At 36.5% G+C, this 26380-nt stretch overlaps 1 protein-coding gene across 11 annotated transcripts in view; it reads left to right on the forward strand.

Moving 5' to 3' along the window:
• PAN3 (poly(A) specific ribonuclease subunit PAN3) overlaps positions 1 to 26380 on the forward strand; it is a 92712-nt gene that overhangs the window by 15449 nt on the left and 50883 nt on the right. For 10 of the 11 annotated variants that reach the window (XR_014026305.1, XR_014026306.1, XR_014026307.1 and 7 more), the window contains exons 3-5: positions 3617 to 3683; positions 6351 to 6421; positions 14999 to 15160. Coding sequence is in view for 4 of the 11 variants with exons in the window: in XM_081326782.1 (XP_081182908.1) it covers positions 3617 to 3683; positions 6351 to 6421; positions 14999 to 15160 (300 nt within the window). In the remaining 7 variants the exon portion in view is untranslated. The remainder of the gene's footprint in view (positions 1 to 3616; positions 3684 to 6350; positions 6422 to 14998; positions 15161 to 26380) is intronic. The other variant, XM_081326781.1, reaches the window with a different exon arrangement.

Below are 26380 nucleotides of genomic sequence, written 5' to 3' on the forward strand. Positions count from 1 at the left end.
GTCTGAAGCAAAAAATATATTTTACTACCACTTTTAGGACAATGTGGGAAAGATGATACTTATTTGAATTTAGTTGGTATATCTGTAATGATCATAAGAATACTATAACTGTTGTAATCCTCTTGGCAGTGTGCTTTTTTGGCATAAAATTTGGTTGTAAGAATTTTCATTAGCATAAGTTGGTGATACTCCTGGAAGAAAATCTTTTTGTTTAGCAACCTGCCTGTCTATTAAGATGTCCATTGACATTTTTGGAAATGTCCTTTTCTGAGTACTATTATATAAAAGTTACTTATTTAATAGAATCTCTCACTCCCACATAACTTTGTCTAGGCAGTCACAACTAGGAACTAAAATATACAAAAACCTTAAAAGGTATAACAGACTAGAAGAACAAAGTAATTATAGTAAATTGTATGCATTGCCAAGAAAAGTATTCCTGTAGTGATAAAACTGAGCCTGGAACATGTTCTTAGGCTAAGCCATTTTAAAATATTTGCATTGCTTCTAGTTTTAGCATTTTCTATTGTTGGTTCTGTATAGAATGGAATGGAATGGAATAGAATAGAATAGAATAGAATAGAATAGAATAGAATAGAATAGAATAGAATAGAATAGAATAGAATAGAATAGAATAGAATAGAATAGAATAGAATAGAATAGAATAGAATAGAATAGAATAGACTTTGGAGGTCTTCTAGTCCAACCCCCTGCTCAGGCAGGAAACCCTTCTTTGTTTTTATTACCCATTTGATCATATTGTATTAAGTGCTGGATATACCCCTATAGGAAGACATGTAATAATTCATCCAGACTGATGGTTTTTTTCAAAATAGACCTTTTATCAAGAATTTTAATTACAGTGGTGAAAACTAGTACAAACTAAAATTAGAGAAAAGGAAGAAATTAAAAAGAATCAAAAGGGCAAGGAAAAAAGAAGAAAAAAGAAAGTAATTAAAATATATATTTACTTCCAACTTTCATTAGAACAAGTATAAACAAATTTTATAACTCTTTACCTCCTATGAGATTAAACAGATAACCCATGCCTTATATCTGAGCAAATCCACAAAACCTCAACTTTTCAATCCTGGTATCAGCAAAAGTCCATAAATGGTTGCCAGAATATTGGGGAAAAAAAGTATTTTAACCATGATCTAATAAACCAACTTTGTGTTCCTTCCTCTTACTTTTACCAGTCTTACTCTTTAATTCACTCAAATATTGGTGTAGAATTTGATTTCTCTTAAATTCTTCTTTATCCATTTGCACAGATTTCTTCAAGGCTTTATCAAAGCCCTTTTTGTAGATTCAATAGGAGAATATTTTCTAGGGCATTCTCTTGGTTTTACTTGGACACCAAAAAAAGAGGGCACAGGGCGTGTACAGGAAGACCATGGAAAAGAGCTTGCAGGGGTATGTGTGATTGAGGGATGCTCAGAAAAAAAGGGTGTGAGTATGTGAGAAATTGAAATATTCAATTATGCCCTGTAAGAAGCCATAGCAAAATTGTACTGCTCATATATTTATTGAACACATATATTTATTATTCATATTGTTTCTGATGTGTGGATTTCTCTTTCTCTTAATGAATAATATTTTTATTTATTCATTAAATTTAGATACTGCTCCCCTCACTCTCAGAGTGACTCTGGGTGGTTTGCAGATAAAAAGGAAAAATATATATCAAAACACCATGGATACCGAGTTCAGTAAAATGGGAACCAAGTTATTCCCATCCAGACTCCAGGCACCACGAAAGAATATCCACATTATCATTTAATTCTTATCACTTAAATCGATGAGCTGAACTTGTCATTCCCTTGTGATAAGAAATTATAATATTTGGAACCTTTAATTAGGAGAAGAAGTTACCGTAAGTTAGGGAACTATGAAACAGTTTCATATACCTGTGCTCAGTATGAAGAAAGTGGACATGGATTCCCACTATTCATAGATTCTAGTTAAAAAAGTAGAATTATAGATGATTTAAAGTGCAGAATTTGCTAACAAAGTGTTGACTAGCAATTTGGACTGCATTAAAAGATTAGACGACACAAAGCTACCTCCTGATAGAGTCAAATGCTCTGTGGGCTTGGGACATTGTTACTACCTGAGTGGGAAACTTCCAGAAAGTATCACGACTATTGGCTAGATTGAGAAGTAAAAACAAACAAACTCTGAAAGAGGTTGATGGCAAAGTATTTCTGTTCTACTTCCATGTAAATGTGGACATGTCTGTGGAGTCATCATAAGTGAAACGAGATTTGAAAGAAGCTTTACATCTAAATTATGTTTGTAATACTGTCCTAAAAGTGAATATGTTCCAATATGTATAATTACCATAGTTTTTTGAGTGAAGAACCTTTAGTTTTTTATAATAATGTTACTGAAATTCAAGTGCATATATAATCTTTTTAGCTGGCTAAAGTCTCTGAATACTCTAGGTTGAATGTTAGAAATTATGCTTCTTCAGTTCTAGGGGCTCTCAATCTTTGGGATTCAATGATTCCCCGATATTCATGATTCCCATGCTTGCTATTCATGATTCCCCATGAATAGCTGTAGTAATGACAGTGAAAGTGGCTGAGGGAAGTTGTTTTTGTTTTCTCCAACAGCTACCCAAAGTGGCCAGCTTGGTACTGCATGTTCTTTCCACCTCTGTGAAGTTATCCCCACCTGGGTGCACCCCTCTCCTCCCTTTTCACACTGCTTCATGCAAGCAGCAAGCTTCTCCTTAGAGCTGTGCAAATAACTATTCTTTATGCTCCTGGCTTTCAGTCCATCCAGAAATTTACAGTTCTCCCCCCACCCTCACCCCCAAGGTTTGTGGTCCACAGTTTTAAGAAGCTATGTTGAACTTTTTTGTTTTATTTATTTTTTTTATAATGTAATCACTTATTTGGTGTATTGTTAAAGAATTCTTTGGTAATGGGAGGCACCAGCAGAAATCACTCATGTCTTTTGGAATTCACAGTTCAACTAGTTTAATTCATTTTCTCTTGAGATGCTCCTGAACATGATTCAGGAGTTCAGTTGATGCAAAATGATCGGAGGTAAGACAGATCAAGGCTTCTGTTGTGGGGTGTACATTGATTGTCAGTTTGCTCCTGGGTACATTTGAATTCTTAGGGCTTGTATATCATCAAGATCATATAGCTAAAATTTGCCCAGCAGAGATTTTAGCAGAAAAGGTGGATAATCAGCCAGGCAAGGCCTCTCTGTTATGGCTTTCCTCTTTGGAATAGTTTACCTGCAAGAACTTTTTCCCAGTTGATGCTCAGGAAAGATGTTAAACTCTGAAGATGTAAAGTGAATTAATGATGTTTCTCCTGGGATTAAGCCACAACAAAGTTAGACAGGAGATACTTTCTGACTGTATGAGCTGTCAGAAACGAGAAGAGCTACTGCGTGAAGTTTTTCGATTAGAGGCTGGGTGATTAACTGTCAGAAATACTGCAAAGAATCCTGCATTGAGCAGGTTTTGGACTAGATGACTTCTAAGATCCCTTCTGTGATTCTGTGAGCGTTAATCCATTTTGAATTATAGACATCTGGAGGCAAATGGTATTAATAGCTTAATTCACTATACAATTCTATTTTTCATTTTCTGCAGAGGATGACAAATAGTAGCAGTTCACCTAGCCTTCTTAATGACAGTGCCAAGCCATATGCAGGCCATGGTAAGAAAGCTTTAAAATTATATGAAAGCTGTTTTATAGAAAAATACATATGGTTTAGAACCTCATTATTTAAATAATACATACATTTCATATTACTTTATTGCAAATGGTTTTAGAATTAATTTGAACTGGTGTTTTGTGGGGGGTTTTTTTAACCTTGTTGCTCTGCAATTTAAATCAGCAGATTAAGCATTTTAAGATTTTGGGATGAAAAATTAAATGTTTTAGAATGAAAACCTGATCTGAGATTCATTGCCATTTTTATTGCACCTGAGAGTATGGGTTTGGTTAGGGAAATTGCTATATCTACATTCTTAAAGTGATGCTAAAACAGACAGTAATGTGTACTATATTTAAAGGATATATAATTAAATGTATTTTCTAGCATCTTTCTTTAATATTTTTTATTACCACCAACCCTTCCTAGTATTTTGGTGATTTAAATAATTTAGAAGGGAAGCGTAATGTCATGAATATTCCTTATCTTCCATATATTATAAAGAGATATATTGTGGGCATAATTCATCTATGATAAACATAGCTAATAACAGGAGTTGGATTAAATTCTAAAGCTGCACTAATTCTTCAGAAACTATGCTGAAAGCTATCAGACAAATACACTACCAAAATGAGCAATATTTCTGATCTTTGTAAAAACAAATTTTTAGAAGAGTAATTGAACATTTTCACCAATTTCCCATTTTATTTATAACTCCTTGGCTATAATCTAAGAAGGTGTTATATATTTTACACACAATGTTTGGTAATTTGCTGACATCGATTAAAAGGAATTTGACACAACAAAAAAATTCATGTGGACTCATCAAACCATCCCCCACAAGCTTTTGATCCTTTTCTGCTTGATGGGAGGTTACATAATATAGAAGTAATCTCTTTTGTAAAATAAGTGAAGTAGTTATGATTTTATTGTATCAAAAGGCTCAGATAAATTAAGAAAGAATTAGGGAAATAGCCCTATTTGGGAGAGTTGAAACTTATATCTTTAGTTTAGCAATAATTGATTTTTCTATCAATCATCACATATTTAATTAGAAGCCTGTCTGATTTTTCTTGTTTTATTTCTAGGTTCGTTTTCATTATCACTTAGTTCTGCTGTACTTAAAAATAAACAAAAAACCACTAAGCCTTTCTTTTTTTCCTGCAATATATATGTACATTGAATGATACAGTGAGAAAGAAGAAAGGAAGGTATTAAAAAAATAATTTCTCAATAGTAGCCAATTTCCTAGCTTTTAAAATACTTCAGAAAACAGTAACACGTAGTTTGTTTGAGCTTATATAGTTTGTTGTGTCAAGACGTTAAATTCTATAATTCGGTAATCACCATAATTTATGGCAAGAGTATGCCATATTACTGTGTTTATATTGTGAAGTATTCATTATTTGGAACAGCAAGAACCACAGTGAGATAATTCAGAATGGATGGGGCCACCTGATATGATTTTTTAAATATAAAACTTTTTTTAGCTCAAAATATAAGGAAATTATTCATATTCACAATTGTGAGAAGGAGTTTCAGAGATGAAACAAACCCCCTCCGATTGTATACAATACATGCAGTCCTAATTTCCAGTTGTCTGTTCTTGATTTGTGAGTTAGACAGCTCTGGTGACTATAGCGAAATTTACCTTACTTAATAAAGCATCCATTTTAGTGTTTCATATACACCCAGCACATGATAATGATTTTACAAATGTTTTATCAGAAGCTATTGTGAATTATGGGATTACGGGGTCATAAAAAGAGTGTGAAGACATAAAAATGTTGTATAGGGCTAAACAATAAAGAGGAAAGTAGTGCTTTTTTTGTAAAAGAAAAAGGTGCCGGAACTCACACATGTCATACAACCCACCTTGCCTACCCTACAAGATTCCATCCAAAAAAGGTGCCGGAACTCTGTTCTGGGCATTCTAAAAGCCCTGGAGGAAAGTATGAATAAACTTGCTTTTTAGGTATGAATAAGCTTGCTTTTTGAAGTTTATTTGGTTTCTTTTGCGAAATTTTAATATTGAAATAAATTCATTTTGTATATCTCATGAAAGATAAGAGCCAGTGGTCTAGTGGTTAAGGCACCAGGCTAGAATAAGTCAGGAAAGCGAGCTGGGTGACTTTAGGGCAGATACTGTCTCACAACCCAGCTCACCTCACAGGGTGGTTGTTGTGGGGTAAATAGGAGGAAAAAGATGTGTTGGCTATGTTTGTTGCCTTGATTTATTCATAAAATAAATAAAGGTAGAATATAAATTAAGGGACGCGGTGGCTCAGTGGGTTAGGACGCTGAGCTTGTTGATAAGAAGGTCGGCAGTTTGGCGGGTCGAATCCCAAGTGCCGCGTAACAGAGTGAGCGCCTGTTACTCGTCCCAGCTTCTGCCAACCTAGCAGTTCGAAAGCACGTAAAAATGCAAGTAGAAAAATAGGGACCACTACGGTGGGAAGGTAACAGCATTCCGTGCGCCTTTGGTGTCTAGTCATGCTGGCCACATGACCACGGAGACGTCCTCGGACAAGCGCTGGCTTTTCGGCTTTGAAACGGAGATGAGCACCAGCCCTTAGAGTTGGAAACGACTAGCACGCATGTGCGGGGGAACCTTTACCTTTATAAATAAATAAAATCTCTCTTTTTTTTTTATAAAATCTGTTTTGCAGATCCTCTTAGTTCACCTAGTTCATCCTTGTTTAATGATTTTGCTGCTCTCAGCTTATCTCAAAGGAGAAAAGTAAGTATCACCAAACATTATAATTTCTGTATCAAAATAATAAAAATTATGTATATGAATAACTTTTTATTATTAATATTTTAATATTTATTATTAATAGTAGCATATTAAGCACATTTGTGAACTTTATATTGTATTGCAAGTATTCAGTTATTTAATAATGACCCAAAACATATTTGCTTAACTTTATGCTCCATCTCTCATAAACATTCAGTTAAGAAATTATTACTTTTTATCTAAAGCAAACCTTGGCAAAATATACACCAAGAGCTGTAATTTAATTTGTTGATTGGTGTTTTTATTACGTTCAAAAGAAGCAATCCTTTAATACAGAAATTGTTGGTCTGATATGGAAGGACATCTAACACAAGTTTTACAAATCTAAGACAGTGAAGACTTTTACATTTGCATTTGCCCATGAATGAATGCACTTTTATTTCCCAGCTCTATTTCCTTATTTATTTGAATTTGAATGGGGATTTGAAGTATTGCAAAAATTAGTCTAATTTTTGCAAACCTGGGGTTGATAAAAATGCTAATGCATGCTTTCAGACAATGATAATTTATTGTAGTTTGAAGTCTGAAAACTTCTAGTTGCATTCAGGATCCTTGTCTACATTTTGTTCTATCCAGGAATGTGCTGAGGCATGTAATAATTACTTTCCAAAGAAAAGTATTTTCATGTGTTGTTGCACAGTTCTGAAAATACACTAGTGATCAAATCGTTCTAGAAATGTCTGACAGGTTGAGATGCTGGTTCTGACAAGATTATAAATCCCCTAACAATCTTGCATAATCATAGAAATCTTAACCTAATTCCCATTAGATGCAAAGGAAAAGAATCCCCATGCTGCATTTGACCAAAGATGATAAACTTTCCTTAAATAGACTGTTTCTTCTATTATTTTGTATAGTACCAATTATACCTTGAATTTTAAGTGAAAAATATGAAATACGTTCTTGGAATAAAATTCAGTACACAGTTATATAACACATATGTAATAAAAAGCTAAGAGTTTTAATTTGTTTAATTACTTGCATTTGTGTCTCAGTATATAGAGAAATGACTTTTCTATAATACTTTCAGAAACTATGTGCAGCTAGACATTATATACAAATGAAAAATAATGACTTTTCTATAATACTTTCAGAAACTGCTAAACATATACAAATGAAAAAGTGGCACGAATTCAGCTAGTGCAGTAAAAATAAAAGCATACGCAATCATACATATGCAAATCTTATGTTAAATAAGATTTTTATGCAAACTAAGTTTGAATGTTACGATCAATTATGGCTTAGGAATTTTTAGCAAACAATTAAAATAACCTTTTCTAAATTTGGATTTAGATATAAAAGGGAGAGATTAAGGAGAAATCTCCTTCACGCAGGCCTCTTGAATATACAGTCCACGATTGGCATCTACCCATGATTTACAGTTGTTTCTCCTGCATCATGGTATTTGGGAAACTAAGTCCTTTACTAATATTGGACCTACTGTCACAACACCACTAGGTTTTGTTTATTTGTGTCAGAAGTATCACTATCATACTAGATGACATAAAAATCAAAATGTAAAGTACAAGTTAAACAAATCTTGCCCAGAAACTAGCAACAATAATTTTGTTCTGTTGTGCTGCCATGAGGTCCTCAAATATACAAAGGGCAGGTATACATATGTGGTGTTGTCAGCATGTCACCATAACTGCAAAGGGCAGAAGCTGCCGGATAGCCCCATTTATTCAGTTTCTCTGGATCTTGTAGCCATGCACAGTCTAGTCAGCAATTTCCACACTACCCAGCTTTCACCAGACCAGGTGCCACTGCTATGTTGGTTCCACCCAGTGTTGGTTCTTTGTAACTTTCCATAGGTCCACTCTGCTTTCAAACTGTTCAAAGTCTTCTGTCGACCTAAGGAAGCTTTTCCTGGATGTTAATCTCTGATGAGGTGCTTGTAGGCCATAGAGAGCGCGTTGTCTACACATAGATGATTTAAGCCTTTCTCAGTATGCTGCTGCTTCTCTGCAAATAGCCGGCAATGACGACTAGGTGGTAGATCTTATCTAGAGGCATAGGTTTAAGGCATCCAGTAATAATTCTGCTAGCTTCATTCAGAGCAACATCTATTTTCCTAGTGTGTGCTGATTTATATCAGATTAGGCAAGCATATTTGCCTGCTGAGTAGCAAAGAGCTACAGCTATTGTCTTAAGGACTCTTGGTTTGGCACCCCACTAGGTTATCTCTTTCATTATCTTTATCACAACTATTAGGAACATAAATATCCCTGAATGGTCTTCCAGCTACCTAAGGATTATTGAATTTTGGAACATTACTTGGGACAGAATCTCTCTTAACTTGTTTCCCTGGAGTGATTACTATCATTATTTACTTTTTTAAAAAAAATCAATTATGTGCCATCAAATAGTTTTCCACTCCCAGAGACTCCATTGATTTTTTTTATCCCACCTTTATTATTTTTATAAATAACTCAAGGCGACAAATATACTTTATACTCATCTCTATTTTCCCCACAACTTTGGGAAGTAAGTTGTGCTGAGAGAGAATAACTGGCTCAAAATCACCCACTTGGTTTTTCATGCGTAAGGTGACACTAGAACTCGCTCTCTTCTGGTTTCTAGCTTGGGTACCTTAACTGGCTCACCATGACAATCCATTCCTATCCTGTTCTTTCAGGTATCCCAACAGTGCATTCATTGAACTGAGTTTATCCTCTTCTCTATCCTTCTACCTTTCCCAGTATTATGGCTTTTTTCCAGAGAGCTGGGTCTTAGCAAAATGTGTCAAAATGGGATAATTTGAGCCTGGTTATTTGTGCTTCAAGTGAGAATTCTGGGTTGCTTTATTTCCATCGTTTTGTTTTCTTCATTATCTATGGTGTTCAGAATAACAGATTTGGAAGGGACCTTGGAGGTTTTCTAGTCCAACTACCTGCTCAAGCCGTTCCAGACAAATGCCTGTCTAATCTCTTTTTAAAAACCTCCAGTGTTGGAGCACCCACGACCTCTGGAGGCAAGCGTTTAGCTGACTAATTATTCTCACTATCAGGAAATCTCTCCTTAGTTCTAGATTGGATATCTCCTTGATAAATTTCCATCTGTTACCTCTTATCCTGCCTTCAGGTGCTTTGGAAAATAGGTCGACCCCCTCTTCTTTGTGGCAGCCCCTTAAATATTGCAAGACTGCTATCATGTAATCCCTAGTACTTTTTTTCCCTTCAATACCAAAGTTCAAAGGCATCAATACTCTTCCTATCTTGCTTCTTTAAAACCCAGTTTTTGCTTCCATAGAGTGCCACAGTTAATAGCATGGCTTGTACAATTCTGATCTTTGTAGATATAGACATAATAATGGCACTTGAATATTTTTTCTAAGGTTTTTATGGCTGCTCTACCGAGTGCTACTCTGTGTCATATTTCTTGTCTTGTTATTTTGCTATTTATAGTTTATCCTAAAAGACTGAAGCTATCCACTGCTTCAATTTCTTCATTGTCAATTCTAAGGCTGGTTGTATACTTTATCATTAATTTGTGTTTAATTTTAGACCCATTTTGGGGGTTTTTGACTTTTAGTACTAGGGCTTGCAGATCTTTTGCATTTTCGGCTATATTTTTTTAAAAGCATTTATGTACTATTCCAATCTATAAAAACTCTTCTTGGTATACAAGAACATAATGTACCATTAAAATGTTTACATAGTCATAAATTAAATAGCTACTTTTATATCCTTTCTATGGGTTAAATGCCTACCAAAATAAAATAGATTTTAGCACCTTATAAACAGTTAAGAGGGATGGGGCTAGACATCAGGGAATAATGTTTTTATCTAGAGCAGATGTATCGTTGGGTTTGGAAGTCAAGTAATCAGGTCAACAGATGTAGGATCTTCTGTTTTAACACAATTGGTACTGCTTTTTCTGAAATAATAATAATAATAATAATAATAATAATAATAATAATAATAATAATAATAATAATAATAATAATAATAATAGTGCTTTTGACCATTCTAAAGAATATTCGTGCCTCTTGCAACAAACAGTCCTCAAACCTTGTAATAAGTTGAGAATTGAAGATTCAGGAGAATAAATGGTACTTCTATCTTGTTTACAACAAATGAAAATAATGAGTGGCTAAACAAAAAAAAATCAGCTTTCCAAGGGTCATGACAGCACTTCAGGGCAGTGCATGATTATAAATGATCTTCAGTGTTAGGATGCTATATTAAGGGACTTTGTAAGAGTATTTCCACTTCTTCACAATGATAATGATATTCTAGACAAGGTTCAAATCCTCAATATTAGTCTTTTCTACCCACAGACCCAACAAATCTTGTCTATATCCTGATTTCAGAATGTGTGGGGTTCTTTGGACAGGATCCACACTGCATTTTTCCAGTTTCATTAATTAACACAATAATGGCCAAAATCAGAACAGTGCTATTGCGTCTTCCTAACATTCTGCTGACATGGCTAATCATAATTCATCTTCTTATCCAGTCACTTTCATAAATCCCAAAACTCAGCAAAATGAGGATTTCCTATTCAGATCATCCAGAGTTTCATTTATTATTTGATAGAGCGTTGCCTTGGCTTTCCCGCCTATCTCTTGTTTTATTACTCTCCTTCCATAATTTTGATATCATTTTTTAAGATCCAGCAAAAATAAGCACTGTATCTTTTAGCACATATATTATAAGGGAAGGAAATACTGCTATTATAAAAGTTAATTGTAATAGATACAATGTCTGTACTAGCATTGAATCCATATATGTGAATTTTCAGACGATCTTTCAAAAAGCATGGTTAACAATAAGCATTCTGCTATTCGACAAAGTCTATTTTGAAAATTGTACTGTAAAATTGTCCAGTGTTTATTATATTTAAATATAATACCAGTGTAACTTGTCCATTTGCAAGTTTAACATATCTGTAATCTGTTCGGCAAATGATTAAAATATGGATAAATCTGGACATCAGTTGAGTTACTGAATTCTAACAGAAATTGAATTTGTAGTTCAGTTTGAATCTTCAGTTACAATTTAGGCAAATGATTGTGCTGTGAAGAGACAAACCTAATTCAACAGTTACTAATAGAATTTTCTCAAACCTTAATAATAAGCAGCCTAGACAATTACGCTTTCACGTTAGCTTGCTCTGACAAATTGTATTCTTTTTTAAATAAAAACACTGCAGATTTGAAAAAGTGAAGAACAGTTATGAATGTCATTCAGTTATGTTCTTTTTCCTATACGAAATTGTTTGTTCAAGGTACACCTTGTTTTTTTGACTGGCTGAAAATGTAATTTTGGAAGCACAAACAAATGGGAAGGTTGTATTTTCATATCCCACCTCCATTTGTAGCTTTAGAAAAAACACAGCACGGGATAGTCTATCCTTGTCTTTATGATGTAAAATGAAATTTCATTAAGGATTGCCTGATTGAAAATATATTTTAAGTAAAACTAATCTTGAAGATTTTTTTGTTTCCTTTAGCATAGGCAGATAATTCCAAAAGTAAGATTGAATCTATAAATTTAATATGAATACAGTTTTCAACTTCTGCATATAGGAAAGCAAACATGCCACTTAACTTAAAATGCATATCCTTTAAATCAGATGCTGTCGTTGATATGCTTTAATGCATTGTGATATAAATTGTTGGTTAAATTGAATTTTGCACTTAATCCACTATATACATTTGAACCTTATTCACATGCTCACAAATTAATAAAACAAAACAAAATTTTATATCATACTGTATAATATGGTAATTTTTTTATTTAACTTTATTTAAGTTAGGAGCAACTTACGTCATTTTAATGAGCAGCCAGATTTAAATAATTTTCTTTTAATTGAAATTATTATATATTTACTTGACAAGTCTTAAATATAAGCTAATGATAATACGAATATGACTGCTGCTCTAACATAAGGTGTTTTATTTTTTGTTGGACTTTTTTTTAAAAAACCTTGCTGCTCACTGCCCAGTGTCATATATTGAGTAGGAAGTCAATATCAATAAATAATATGGTGATATAATTTCTGAAATTCTTCCTAATACTCTAAAATGAAGTTTGTGATTTAAGAATTATATTAACTTGTGTGCCTAGAATGACACTACATGCTTAATTTCTGTAATAAGGTTAGTATGGTATTGCTAAGTACTCTTTAATATAATTGTAATTTTTAATATAAGATTAAATTTTGCCATATATAATGTATGGAGGTGATGTAAGTAAATAATTATCATTACTTAAATCATAGAACGTGCACTGTTATGGGGTCCAAAATAGAAAGATGAGAATTGTCCACTTTTATTCTTTATAATAAATTATTCATGCATTCCTGGCCTATTTTCAAGTTATTACCTGATAAAAATTGTACATTTTGATTCATGAAAGCCATGGTATCCCTCTTGTTATAATCAGACTACAGTACTGACTGCAAAGTTATAGCAGAAAATTAATAAATTAATAAATACAGGATTTTATATATTGAATTAATATGTTTAGAGGCCTATTGTGTATGTGAGTCTGTGTGCATATACATGGACAGATACATAATAATGGGGAAAGGTTTTTTAGAGGAAAAACTTTGGGCTTTAATCCCCTTTTCTCTCTGTGTGAATAAATTTGAACAGCAAAATATTTTTTCTAAATAACTAGGATAGATGTATGCATCTTTACTGAATAAAGCCGACAAAGAAGTGGATAAACTGAAATTGCTCCCAGTCTTTTTGTTATCCAGAAGAATCTTAAAGAGAAAGAAGTATCATTTATTTAGGGCTTGTCTCTATTTCGAATATGAATAGTCACTCTGAAGTTACATCAATAAGTGACGAATGATCAAAAAGCATCTGGGTCCTTGTTTAGATGAATACAGAATTTCTCTGGTGTCAAATGTTTGTGGGTATTATATGGTTGGGTAATATAGACAATTTGAGGTTCACAATTTGATATTTTTAAAACTCAAGTTTATTTTTCCTGGTACTAAGGATCTAGCTTCTGAGTAACTTCATTATTAATCGAGTCTATTTCTGCAATAGAATTATTGGAGAACTCACTCTTGTCTGTTAAGAAGGGAGTACACCTGAATCTGTTCTCAAACTAATACAATAAACTAATGAACCATTATTTTTTATTATGTTAGTAGCAGTGGAATTTGTCCTTCTCTCTAGCATTTTTACATACGATTGATTTTAGTTTTATGATTTCTTCTAGCTATATATTTTAGCAGTTTATGCTATTACATTAAAGAGAGGCAGAATTAAGATTAAGGAGGTACCATGAAATTACATCCAGCTTTTTGTATTAGGTAATTTTGCTATTTCTTTTCATTTAAAATTGGCTCTCCATGATTTAATCTTCAGTTACTTTTATGTTATGATATGCTGTTTAAGCCTTAGCATTACTCGACAGAAGACCTGCATTATATTTCACAAACATCTAGATTTGGTTCTAAAGAAAGGTATACTATATATATAATATATATATTTCTTTACTCTTTTATTTTTTGTTGGATTTTTCCTATTTTTGTAAAAAAATGTTTATATGGCTTAGGATCATAATTGGCTGACTGAATGTCACATATTGGAAATTCAAGCTTTAGTAATCCTGGCTAATTTTTTTTTTGAAAAGTATGATAATTTTATGATCTAACACTGTACTTTTAGATTAGTTTTTATATTTTATTATTTTTGTCCAGCAAATTATAATTTTAAACCAAAACATTATTACATAGGCATATTTAAAAGTACGATTCCAAATTTACAAATGTTTGCTTACCAGACTGTTATCTGCTAGCAGAAATCAATGTAATAAGATATCGTGAATTTTTAGAATTGATTGAAAGCTACGTTGTTGCTAAAGCAGGTTTGCAAAATGGACAAATTTGTACTTTTTAAAAACGTTTATCCATGGGCTTTCAAATTTCAAATGTTTTTAAATCATTATAGAATGTAAAGATGTTTTATTTGAATGCCTGTTTTCAATTCTGTAAAGGCTCTTGATTTCATTTTTTTAATTTACATTTATTGTTTTTTCATAGAAAATAAAATACAAAACAGTAAAACAAAATGAAACAAAACAAAAACATATATTCAATGCTAAATTTAATCCTTTTTTGTACACTCTTTTTTTGGTTATTAGGATTTCAGATTTTTTTTAATCCATTATCCTGTCTAAAAGTATGTGAAAAGCAAAGCATGTAGGGTTCATATTTTATTTTGTAAGAATATTATGAAAAGGAACCTCCATTTCTTTGAATTAGGCCTTGCAGATGATATATGTGGAATGAAAATATTGTTGCCATCCTGAATATATTTTCTTGGAATTCAATAAGTCTTACTTTGAGTAGATATATTTTGGATTATGTTACAGGTTGTTCAGTTTTTGCTTATACTTGCCCTGTGAACTTTATAAGTCATAGCAGTTAATATGGAAGCAAATCGTCTTAGAAATTTTACTTGCAAATTGTTTCCTATTCCACCAATCAAACCAAAGATATATATCTAAGGGATACTGGGAGTGCCCTGGTTTTTTTCCTTCTTTTCCATAGCCAAGAAAGTATCGACTGGGGATGCTGGAAGAGACGATAGTTCCGGTGGGATCAAAGGCACGGAAATCAAAGAACACTATTGGCTGCTTGGCTGACAGGTGTAAAACAGGAGTACCCGTCAATATGGTTTGGTGGAACAGAGTCACAGAAAACAATTTACAGGTAAAATTACTTTTTCCTAGTCACTTTAATTAATTTGGGGTACTCTTTATTTTTTGAAGATGCTGAGGTCAGGTACATGCAGTGGGATTGAAATTTGATCAAAACCAAATAAGAACTAGTATCTCTTTAGTTTGAATTGTAAGAATAATATAATTTTAAAACCCTTAGATGCCATTTTTTAAAATTAAATGATATTCTAGTGAAAATTAATGTTCATTTAGGAAGAATGTTAATAAAACAATGTTAATATACTGTTTATTTTAGATGTCCTTGTCTGGCTTATTGTGAGGAGAAGCCAGAATCCTGGTAGGTGCAACATGGTATAGGTCCACCCTTTGTTTCTTTGCTGTCTCCAATCATTAGTAGCTAAACTATAATAGAACTCAATAAATTATACAGATTACATACTTCATATCTACTAATACAATGGTTAGTAAGTTATAATAGTCTAAAACCTTTTTAAAAAAAATATCAAGACTTTAGAAAAGAGAAATCATGAAAAATGCCAAAGTATTTTTCATCACAATCGCAAGGATGGAGAAACAAATACTCTTCAAATTTAATATCCTGTTTCAGTTTTGTCTCAGTATAATAGATTTATAAAGGTAAAGGTAAAGGTTCCCCCGCACATGAGTGCTAGTCGTTTCTGACTCTAGGGGCCGGTGCTCATCTCCGTTTCAAAGCCGAAGAGCCAGCGTTTGTCCGAGGACGTCTCCGTGGTCATGTGGCCGGCATGACTAGACGCCAAAGGCGCACGGAACGCTGTTACCTTCCCACTGTAGTGGTCCCTATTTTTTTTACTTGCATTTTTACATGCTTTCGAACTGCTAGGTTGGCAGAAGCTGGGACGAGTAACAGGCGCTCACTCTGTTACGCGGCACTCGGGATTCGACCCGCCAAACTGCCGACCTTCTGATCGACAAGCTTAGCGTCCTAACCCACTGAGCCACCGTGTCCCTAATAGATTTATAGGGATGTGCAAAACTCACCTATTCAGGACTGTTATGATTTCTCTAAAAGTTTTGTTTCTGGATTGGTCGGTTTTTCATGTCTGCTTTGCTTTCAGTAACTTTTATTGCACTAACGATAGTGCTAATAAAAGGAAAAAAAACCTCTGAGATGTTCTTCTCTTATCAGCCTTTCCAGACCATTGTTTTCCCAAGGTAACAACAACAAAAAGTATAATAATATCATACTTGAAAGTTAATGCATGAGGGGCTAGATTGGTATTCTGCTGCTGCAGAAGCAGAAGAGTCATGGTGGCGCAATGGTGGAAATGCAGTACTGCAGGCTAACTCACTGCTCACTTCAGGAGTTCGATTCTGAACGGCTCAAAGTTGACTCAGTCTTCCGTCCTGCCGAGGTCAGTAAATTGAGGACCCAGATTGTTGGGGGCAATAGGCTGTAAAACCTCTTATAGAGGGTTTGTAAAGCACTGTGAAGCGGTATATAAATCTAAGTGCCATTGCTATTGTAGCAGAACAAAAAAGGTATGAATTTCTCTCTCATGTAAAATCAGAAACTATGAATATAATATTGTACAAAATTAGCATGTAAATAAGAAGTTCAATGGTAGTAGTCTGCATTATTTTGGCAATATTGTATGTAGCAATTCCAGTCACAAAAGGATGCATTTTGTGCCTGGAGAACTACTAAGTAACAAGTTAATGTTTCACAAAAGCAGTTATATTATTTTGCATTTAAAAAAGAGAGATTTTTGAGGGACTTGGGAGGGCCTTAAGAATCTTAGTTTTAATTTAATATTTCAATATTTTCTTCAACCAGAAGAGTGGAATAGCAGAATATCAGAAAAGGAGAACTTAGTGACTAAAACTCTGAATTATTTTCACTGTAATAATGAGTAGGCAGGTTTGTCCTCTTGAATCTAGAACATTTCAGTCTTAGCTTTGCAAGACACAAAATATTTATCATATATTTTATAATATAACAATATAATGATAACTTTATTGTCACTTTGAATGTACACCAATTGGCATACATCAAAATGAAATTTCGTTGCATTTCGAAGCCCACCTTGGACCCATCCTCTTTGAATAACTTTCGTCCAGTCTCCAATCTTCGCTTCCTTGCGAAGGTTGTTGAGAGCGTGGTGGCGCACCAACTTCCTCAGATCCTGGATGAAGCGGTTTATCTAGACCCGTACCAATCGGGCTTCAGGCCGGGCTACAGCACGGAGACGGCATTGGTCGCTCTGATGAATGATCTCTGGAGAGCCCGGGACAGGGGCCATTCCTCTGTCCTAGTCTTATTAGACCTCTCGGCGGCTTTCGATACCATCGACCATGGTATCTTGCTGCGACGCCTCAGGGGACTGGGAGTGGGAGGCACGGTTCTGCGGTGGTTCTCCTCCTTTCTCCAGGGTCGCTCGCAGTCGGTGCTGGCAGGGGGACAGAGGTCGACCCCGAGGCCTCTCACTTGCGGAGTCCCCCAGGGGTCGGTCCTCTCGCCTCTCCTGTTCAACATCTACATGAAACCGCTGGGTGAGATCATTCGCAGCTTTGGAGTAGGGTACCATCAGTATGCTGATGACACCCAGCTTTTCATCTCAACTCCAAACAACATCAGTGATGCCCTCGACGTGATGTCCCGCTGCCTGAAAGCGGTCCGGGAATGGATGGGGAGGAACAGGCTTCAACTGAACCCAGACAAGACTGAATGGCTGTATGTACCGGCAAGCCAGGATACTCAGAACATCCCATCCCTTAACATTGGGGACAAGTTACTACCCCCTGTTGATAGGGCCCGCAACCTGGGTGTCCTCCTAGACTCGCAGCTCTCCCTGGAAGATCACATAGGAGCGGTGACCAAGGGGGCCTTCTCCCGGGTTCGACTAGTTCGCCAACTACGGCCTTATCTGGACCTGGATGCCTTACGTACAGTCACCCATGCCCTTGTGACCTCTCGCCTAGACTACTGTAACGCTCTCTACATGGGGCTGCCCTTGAGATCCACTCGGAAGCTTCAACTGGTGCAAAGTGCAGCGGCACGGACACTCTTGGGAGCCTCCCGATACTCCCATATCACACCTCTCCTCCGTGCACTGCACTGGCTTCCGGTTGCCTTCCGTGTGAAGTTCAAGGTGCTAACAATGACATACAAAGCCCTACATGGCATGGGTCCGGACTACCTACGGGAGCACCTTCTGCCAATGTCTGCACCCCACCGTCCTGTGCGCTCCCACAGAGAGGGCCTCCTCAGGGTGCCACCGCTCAAGGAATGTCGGCTGGTGGCCCCCAGGGGGAGGGCATTCTCAGTGGGTGCGCCAGCACTCTGGAACTGCTTGCCAACCGAAATCCGGATGGCCCCCGACCTCCGCACCTTCCGGCGCGACTTAAAAACTTACCTGTTCCAGCAGTCCGGCCTGGCCTGATAGCTCTAATTGGGGTCCCAGTTTGTTTTTACTATTGTTTTTCACTATTGTTCAATCTGTATACCTACCTTACTCTGTACACCGCCCCGAGTCCCTCGGGAGAAGGGCGGTTTATAAAAACAAACAAACAAATAAATAAATAAATAAATACAGCTCTCAAAGGGTCACCACCTCCGATATATACTCCTTGTTCGTGGCCCGCTCAAATTTCACATTGTCCATTTTAGTCTCTAGGGAGTGAACGATGGCAAACAGGACAGATGGAAATGGGGCTCCATGTGGATTAGCCCTCAAATTCGCTTGTATTCTGACAACCTTGCCTTATTCCTTTTTCTGATCCTGACTCTTCCACCTTTTCCTTAAAGAGGCCTTGCTTCTTTTTGCCCCTGGAGCACGCTGCCGCCGCCACCAACTCCTCCAAAAGCCTTTCTCTCTTCCTCTGGGCCTGCCAACAGCCTCATCCAGTTCCTTCGCTCCATAAGCTCCAGGTCCTCTCCTCCTCTGCCTCCTCTGGAAACAGCCATCATATAACAACATATAACAACAATCATATAATAATAGCACACACACACACACACACACACACACACACACACGTGTACGTTCTATTGTTATAACACACAACAATATCACCATTCACTTGTTTATCACTTGGAGGAAGGCAAAATAGTACTTTGGTTTTGGATAGATCTTACAGCTTTTTTTTATAGCACAGGGGTAAACTTTAATATAGATTGTTGCTTAATGAGGTTGTGGTAATTTTTTTGTTGTTCCTTAATGACTTGACCTACATACAGTCTCTCCTTTCAGTTCAAGAAGTTAACCCTGTGTTCAGTAGATAATGCTGTACAGTTTTGGTTTGTAAATGTTAATAGGACTAGAACTTTGTTATTCAGTAAGCAAGAATGGCTTTCTATTTGTCTTACCACATTTCTTACTTTTCTGAAGATACACCTCTCAGTCCAGAGAATCTGTTCTGCACGTGCAAGGACTAATTGCTATAAGACTTCAAATGATTTTACAGAAAAAAACATCAGCCCAAAGGTGTTTTTTCCAAAAGGCAACTGGACTTCCTTGGTTTTTTCTTTAAAAATGTTTCACTTCTCCTCCAAAGAACTGAAGAAGCTTCTTGGGTGAGGAGCAAAACATTTTCAAAGAAAAAAACCCAAGAAAGTTCAGTTGCCTTTTGGAAAAAGTAACTTTGAGGATGACCATGACTAGGATGATCAAGAATCTCCATAGACATTTAGCCTATTGAAGGTTATGCTTATTTTCCTGTCAAGCAGTCCAAGTTGTCTTTTTTATACATAGATGCAGGCTTGCAGTTCAGTATTTCAGTATAATAACACTCTTTCATTCATTGCTTAATAGAATGTGAAAAGATACAATACCCAAATTGTGATATATTTGTTTTAGAGAAATTAAAGATTAACATTTCTGTTTCTCACCTTTGCAGTCATACTGTCTTTTTCTTTTAAACATTGTTATTCTCTCTTTCTGTCAATACAGTTGAAAGAGAGTAACAGTGTTTAAAGGAATTAATCATTTGATAACCAATGAAATTATTTTAGTATTCATGATTAAAAATTAGCTTATTGATCAATTGAAGTCTTTCAGTGTAGTAGTATTAGTCAATTGAAGTCTTTCAGTGTAGTAGTATTGCAGATGGGGATAACAATGGATAGGAGGAGGAGACAATCATGCTAGCACAGGTAGGGGGGTTGATTTATATGGAAAAAAAATAATGTGTTTTCAGTTAGCCAGATGAATTTTAATATCACACAAACACATTTTAATTTAAGACACCTGCAGAAAATTTAAGGAAGGATGTTAGTGACAGGACATATATAATCTTCTCATCGGCAAGTTTAAATACTTAAGAATATTTTATTGGCCAAGTGAGATTATACACATAAGGAGATTGTCTCCAGTGTATAAGCTTCAGTGTACATAAAAACAACAAAGTAATATAATCATAAGATACCAATAGGAGAAGATAGTAGAAAAGATGAGAGGATAACAGTAATTCAACCATACTACATGGATAAATATTCGTAGACATAAGACAATACTAGGTGTTTAGCAGAGTGATGGCACAGGAAAAAAACTGTCTCTGTATAGTTGTTTTGGCATGCAATGCCCTAGAGTAGCAATCTGAGGGGAGGAGTGGAAACAGTTTATGTCCAGGATGTGATTGACCTATAGATGTTTTCTCAGCCCTCTTTCTGGCTCATGTAGTATACAGGTCCTCAATAGAAAGCAGGCTGGTTGCAATTGCTTTTTCTGCAGGCCCAACTATCCATTGAAGTCTGTACGTGTCCTGTTTGCTGTACCAAATCAGTCAGTTATAGAAGTACAAATGACAGACTCAATAATTCCTCTGTACAATTGTATCAACAGCTCCTTGGGCAGTCTGAACTTTCTGAATTGACATAGGAAGAACATTCTTTGTTGTGCCTTTTTAATGATGGTTCTAATGTTAGGTGTCCATTTCAAATCCTGGATGCTTATAGAACCCAGAAACTTAAAAGTCTCTGCTACTGGTACTGTGTTGCCTAATATAGTAAGAAATGGTAGAATAGGAGGGCTCCTCCTAAAATCCACTTTCATCTCTACAGTTTTACGTGTGTTCAGCTCCAGGTTGTTCCAACTGCATCACAGGGCCATTTGTAGTTCAACCTTACATCTTGAATGATGCAGACTCATCATTGTCTCAGATAAGGCAAACTTCAGTACTTTAACAAAGGGACCTTAGAGATGCAGTCACTGGTATATAGAGAAAAGAGTATTGGAGAGAGCAATAGGCTTAAGATACAGGAGGATCTGGACAGACTTGAACACTGGGTGCTATCTAACAAAATAAAATTCAATGGTGAAAAAGTAAGGTTGTACATTTAGGCAAGAAAAACCAAATGTACAGGTATAGTATAGGTGGTACCTTGCTCAGTAGTAGTAACTGTGAGAGGGATCTTGGAGTTCTAGTGGACAATCACTTAAACATGAGTCAGCAGTGTGCTGCAGCTGCCAAAAAAAGCCAACACAGTGCTAGGCTGCATTAACAGAGGGATAGAATCAAGATCATGTGAAGTGTTAATACCACTTTACAATGCCTTGGTAAGACCACACTTGGAATACTGCATCCAGTTTTGGTTACCACGATGTAAAAAAGATGTTGAGATTCTAGAAAGAGTGCAGACAAGAGCAGCAAAGTTGATTAGGGGACTGGAGGCTAAAACATATAAGGCACGGTTGCTGGAATTGGGTATGTCTAGTTCAGGCATGTCCAAAGTCCGGCCCGCGGGCCATTTGCGGCCCGGGGAACGGTTTAATACGGCCCTCTAACAGCCCTCCCTGCTCTGTGTAAATGCGGCCCTCCCACAGCCCTCCCTTCTGATTAAGGGCAGCAAGCAGAAGACTGTCTGCCACAAGAGGGAAGGCGGTGAGAGGGCCGCATCGGAAGCCCGATCCTGACGTCACCGCCCAAACTTGGAAGACGAGCGTAGGACACGCGAGTTTGGAGTTGGAGAAGGCAAGCGAGCGAAGTAGGTCGGGTCATTGCTGGAGGTTCTTCAGCAGCCTCAAGGCGAGGCAAGGGGTGGGGGGTCCTTACCACCAACATCTATCAGCCCATTTCTTCTGCGAAAGACTGGAGGGGCTGACCGGGCGAGGGAGCCGGCGCGCGGGGGGCGCAAGGCTCCTGCACGGAAAGCTGGCTGTGGCGTTCTTTAGGGGAAAGGCGGCGGGGGGAGGGGGGCTTACAGAAATTGGGGAGAGCTGCTTTTTGGTTTCAAGAGAGGGGCCGCCCGCATTGGCGGAGGGGCGTGGGGCCTCTGGGCACGTGCAGAATGCCTTCCAGTCGCGGCCCAGGTAAGCCGCAGCTCTGCTGGGCAGGGCAGGAGCGCCCCTCCTTCCCAGCGAGGCGCTGAGCCCGGTGCGGGCGGCGGAGGCTACCGGGGTGCGGCTAGCGGGTTGGGGCGTGCGGCGCTGGTTCTCTCCTCGGCAGGGAGGAAAGTGAGGCAGCGGTGGGGCAGGCCTGGCCTGGGAGAGTCAGGGCGCGCCTTCGCCGCCGGAGCTGCCCCGGCTCTGAAGCCCTCTGGCTCCCCTGGGCGAAGGCGACATCCGGGGAAGGGCGGGGGGGTTGCTGCGTGCTTTGGAGGGGAGGGAGGACGCACCTCCAGACGGCCGTGCTTAGGGGGCCTCCTGGGAGTGACCCCCACACACACATATATGCCCAAGGGTATTTTCATGCAAGAATTTTGTACCTGTTTGAAAACAGCTCTGAATTTTGAGGTTGTTATAATGTTCGGAAAAATGTTCGGCCCTCTAGCATGTTCACTTCATCCAATCTGGCTCTCTTTGAAAAAAGTTTGGACACCCCTGGTCTAGTTTAATGAAGAGAAAGGACGAGGGGGGACATGGTAATAGTGTTCCAATATCTCAGGGGCTGCCACAAAGAAGAGGGAGTGAAGCAATTTTCCAAAGCACCTGAGAGCAGGACAAGAAGCAACAGATGGAAACTAATCAAGGAGAGAATCAACCCAGAACTAAGGAGAAACTTCCTGGCAGTTAGAACAATTATCCAGTGGAACAGCTTGCCACCAGAAGTGCCCAACGCTGGAGGTTTTCAAGAAGAGACTGGACAGCCGTTTTTCTGAAATGGTATAGGATTTCCTGCCTGAGCAGTGGGTTGGACTAGATGACCTCCAAATCCCTTCCAATTTTATTATTATTATTAGCATTCAGCCCTGGGAGGCATCTGGGCTAATTCAATCTGACTTTTCCTAGCTTCGCTTGCTGCTTTTTATATGTCAGAAAGCTTATAATCCACCTATAAGTGTGGCCTGGCACAGCTAGCTAAGCCAGTTTAGAGTGAGAATTTCTGGAATGATGGTACTGAATGCCAAGCTGAAGTCTACAAATAGGACCTTTGCATAGATCTGGGGATTCAAGATGTTGTAAGATGTAGTGCAATGTCATGCTAACAGTATCATCTGCCAATCTATTTGCATGATAGGCAAACTGCAATGAATCTAGTAGCAGGTCTGTGATGATTTTCAGGTGGGCCAGCACTAAGCTTTCAAAGGTTTTCATAACTATGGGTGTCAGAGCATCTAGTCTGTAGTTGGTCTGCAGTGTAAGCTTATCAAAGACTAAGGTGTACAGTGCATATTACGCAGATTGAAAGTTTATGGCATTGGAAGACAAGCCTGTCTCTCTTTATCCCATTTTTTATGAAAGTGTGCCATTCATTTTTTTATCATTCTTTTGATTTCTTTATATGGTTGAAAAGGGTGGCAAGTAAACAACCTAATTTAATATGTAATGAAACAAAAGAAGAGTTTTGAGAGTCATAAGAGAAGCAAAAGATGAAAAAGTTCTTCTTTTGTTGCCTTAATACTGCTGTGCCCTAAGAATAGAACAGAACAGAACAGAACAGAACAGAACAGAACAGAATAGAATAGAATAGAATAGAATAACAGAAGGGACTTCGTAAGTCATCTAGTCCAATCCCAATTCTGGAAAATGAGATGTAAAAATTACAGTGAAATCACTATGTGAATAACTTTTATCAACCATCTTCTTTTATATTCTGATGAGGACTATATTATTATTATTGTTGTTGTTATTGTTATTATTTCATAAAACCAGGAAAATTTTATAAATGTGATGTAAGTTGGGTCTTGATTCAGCGGTTTGTGTGTTTCTATCATACAGTATTTTATAATATTTTCCATGTTTCATATTTGATCTGTTTTCATTTTAAATGATGGATTTTTATCCCTTTTACTTTGTACATATGTGTAGACAATTAGCAATTGTTTCCAAAATTTGTTGTATTTGAAAATAACAGTTGCTTGTGTCATGATACTTCATTAAAACTAAATATGATGGTTCCCAGTTTCCAATTTCTTGATAGGGAAACATGTATTGTGCCATCTTGTTATGTCAAAGTGTCAGGAATGGAAAATATTGGATTTGGATCAGATTTCTATAAAAATGCTGTGTTTTTTGAGGAATAGATACAAAGACAATACACCTACAAAGGTAGATGATGCATGTAAAGATATAGAGTAGACTATTAGTCTTGTAAAACTTGTATTAATTATTATATTTATATTATATACTTTAATTATTCATTTATCAGTGAGATGCTGATAAAGCAACTCTCTAATGCTCAAGAAGTGGTTGTAATAACTGTTGCAACTTGTAAATTATGGCACAATAAGTGCTATAACATTTCTGATGTGACAAGATTTTTTTAAACATGAAGAAAAGTAAACAGGTATTAATTTGTATTTAATAGAAGGAACAGCAAAATTATTGTTTTTTTAAAAACTAAGGTCATACCAGGAACTCTGGGGGCAGTGATTTTTTTGTTTTGTTTTGTTTGTTTTTATTTGATCAGCTCTTAAGTCATAGTACTGTCAAAACACATTGCCTTTTGAGGTAGGCTGTAGAAAAAAGGGAGCAAAGGCTAGGATGAGTTTTGAGAGATAAGTAAACTTGTGATACTTTGGGTGGCAGATAGTTTCTTTTTGGTTAGTGACTTCCAGCAAGTATATCTATGATCTTAAGAATGAGGTGTACATGTTAATTAAAGAGGTTCAGTATTTTTATCCATTATTTTAAATGTATAGGTTTTCAAATTGAGGATGGCTTTATTGGTTAGTAAGAGAATAGCTAAAGACACTTAATTTAAGGATGGTCCTGATAAAAAAAATAACCCTAAGGCAATTAGGACAAAAGCTACATATCTTTTGACAGGTATCATATTTATTTCTTGCCCACACCTATCTTCAGTGAAATCATTAGCTTTATTCACAAAGCCCCACAAAAATTCATGTATGCAATTGCGGTATCACAAAATTTAAGAATATCCCAGTGATACAGACTCCTCCTCTCAAAGGCCTCCATTATTGTGACTTTTTCTGCACTTTATTAAATTATGTTACTTCTCAGCCATGTGGTGACTTTCTGGTTAATTTGTTATTTAAGTTTCCTTAAATATACATATACCGATTTTAATAGTAATAACAACTAGACCACCCACGACCTGTTGGCTCATCTTTTCAGACCTATTTCTTTACCTAAACTGAGAAGTAGAATGAGCAAGGATGGGCAAAAATGCCATGAGAGCAGGTGTGACTTCTGGCTTCCTGCTGGCTTCCCCATTGACTTTCCTGGGGGAAAGCTGGCAAAGTGCAGTGAAAATGATGATCACTGACCATGGCAGCAGTGAAACAACATTGCCAGTCCTATGGGAGTCATGGGTTCCAGATTTTTGACACATAATCTTTAAGTTGGCTCATTTTTGAGGTACATTGATTGAAAAATTGTTGTCCTGTGATGCACAATTTTGCCAAGCTGAATGTTACAAATAGACAAACAGGAGTGTTTTAGTAGCATATAATAAATTAAAATGTCTTAAGAAATCTTTTCAGGAGAATCTAAACTTAATGGTCCATTTGAGGAAGAAAGAACATCAAATCCAAATTTACATTCTTTATGTAATTTCTGTCACTTGCACTTGATTTTTTTGCATAATATTTATATCATTTTCATAATTTCATATTTACATAATTTGTGCAAATTTATTTCATTTGCAAAATTGTATTATCATGCAAATGATATAGATTAGCAAAATTTAAAAAACAACAATTTGTCCACACTGCTTCAAAAATAGTAGACATTATACTTTGTTTGAAGGTAAAGTCCAAAATAAATTTTGTCCATTGTATCTGAAGCCTGCTGAGTGAAGGGTCAGAATATTGATATTTTAGTATAATTTGATAATAGCCTGAAATGCACAATTATTTTTTTATGAAAAA

This window comes from Vipera berus (assembly GCF_964194415.1).
Source record: "Vipera berus genome assembly, chromosome: 4".
NCBI lineage: Eukaryota > Metazoa > Chordata > Lepidosauria > Squamata > Viperidae > Vipera > Vipera berus.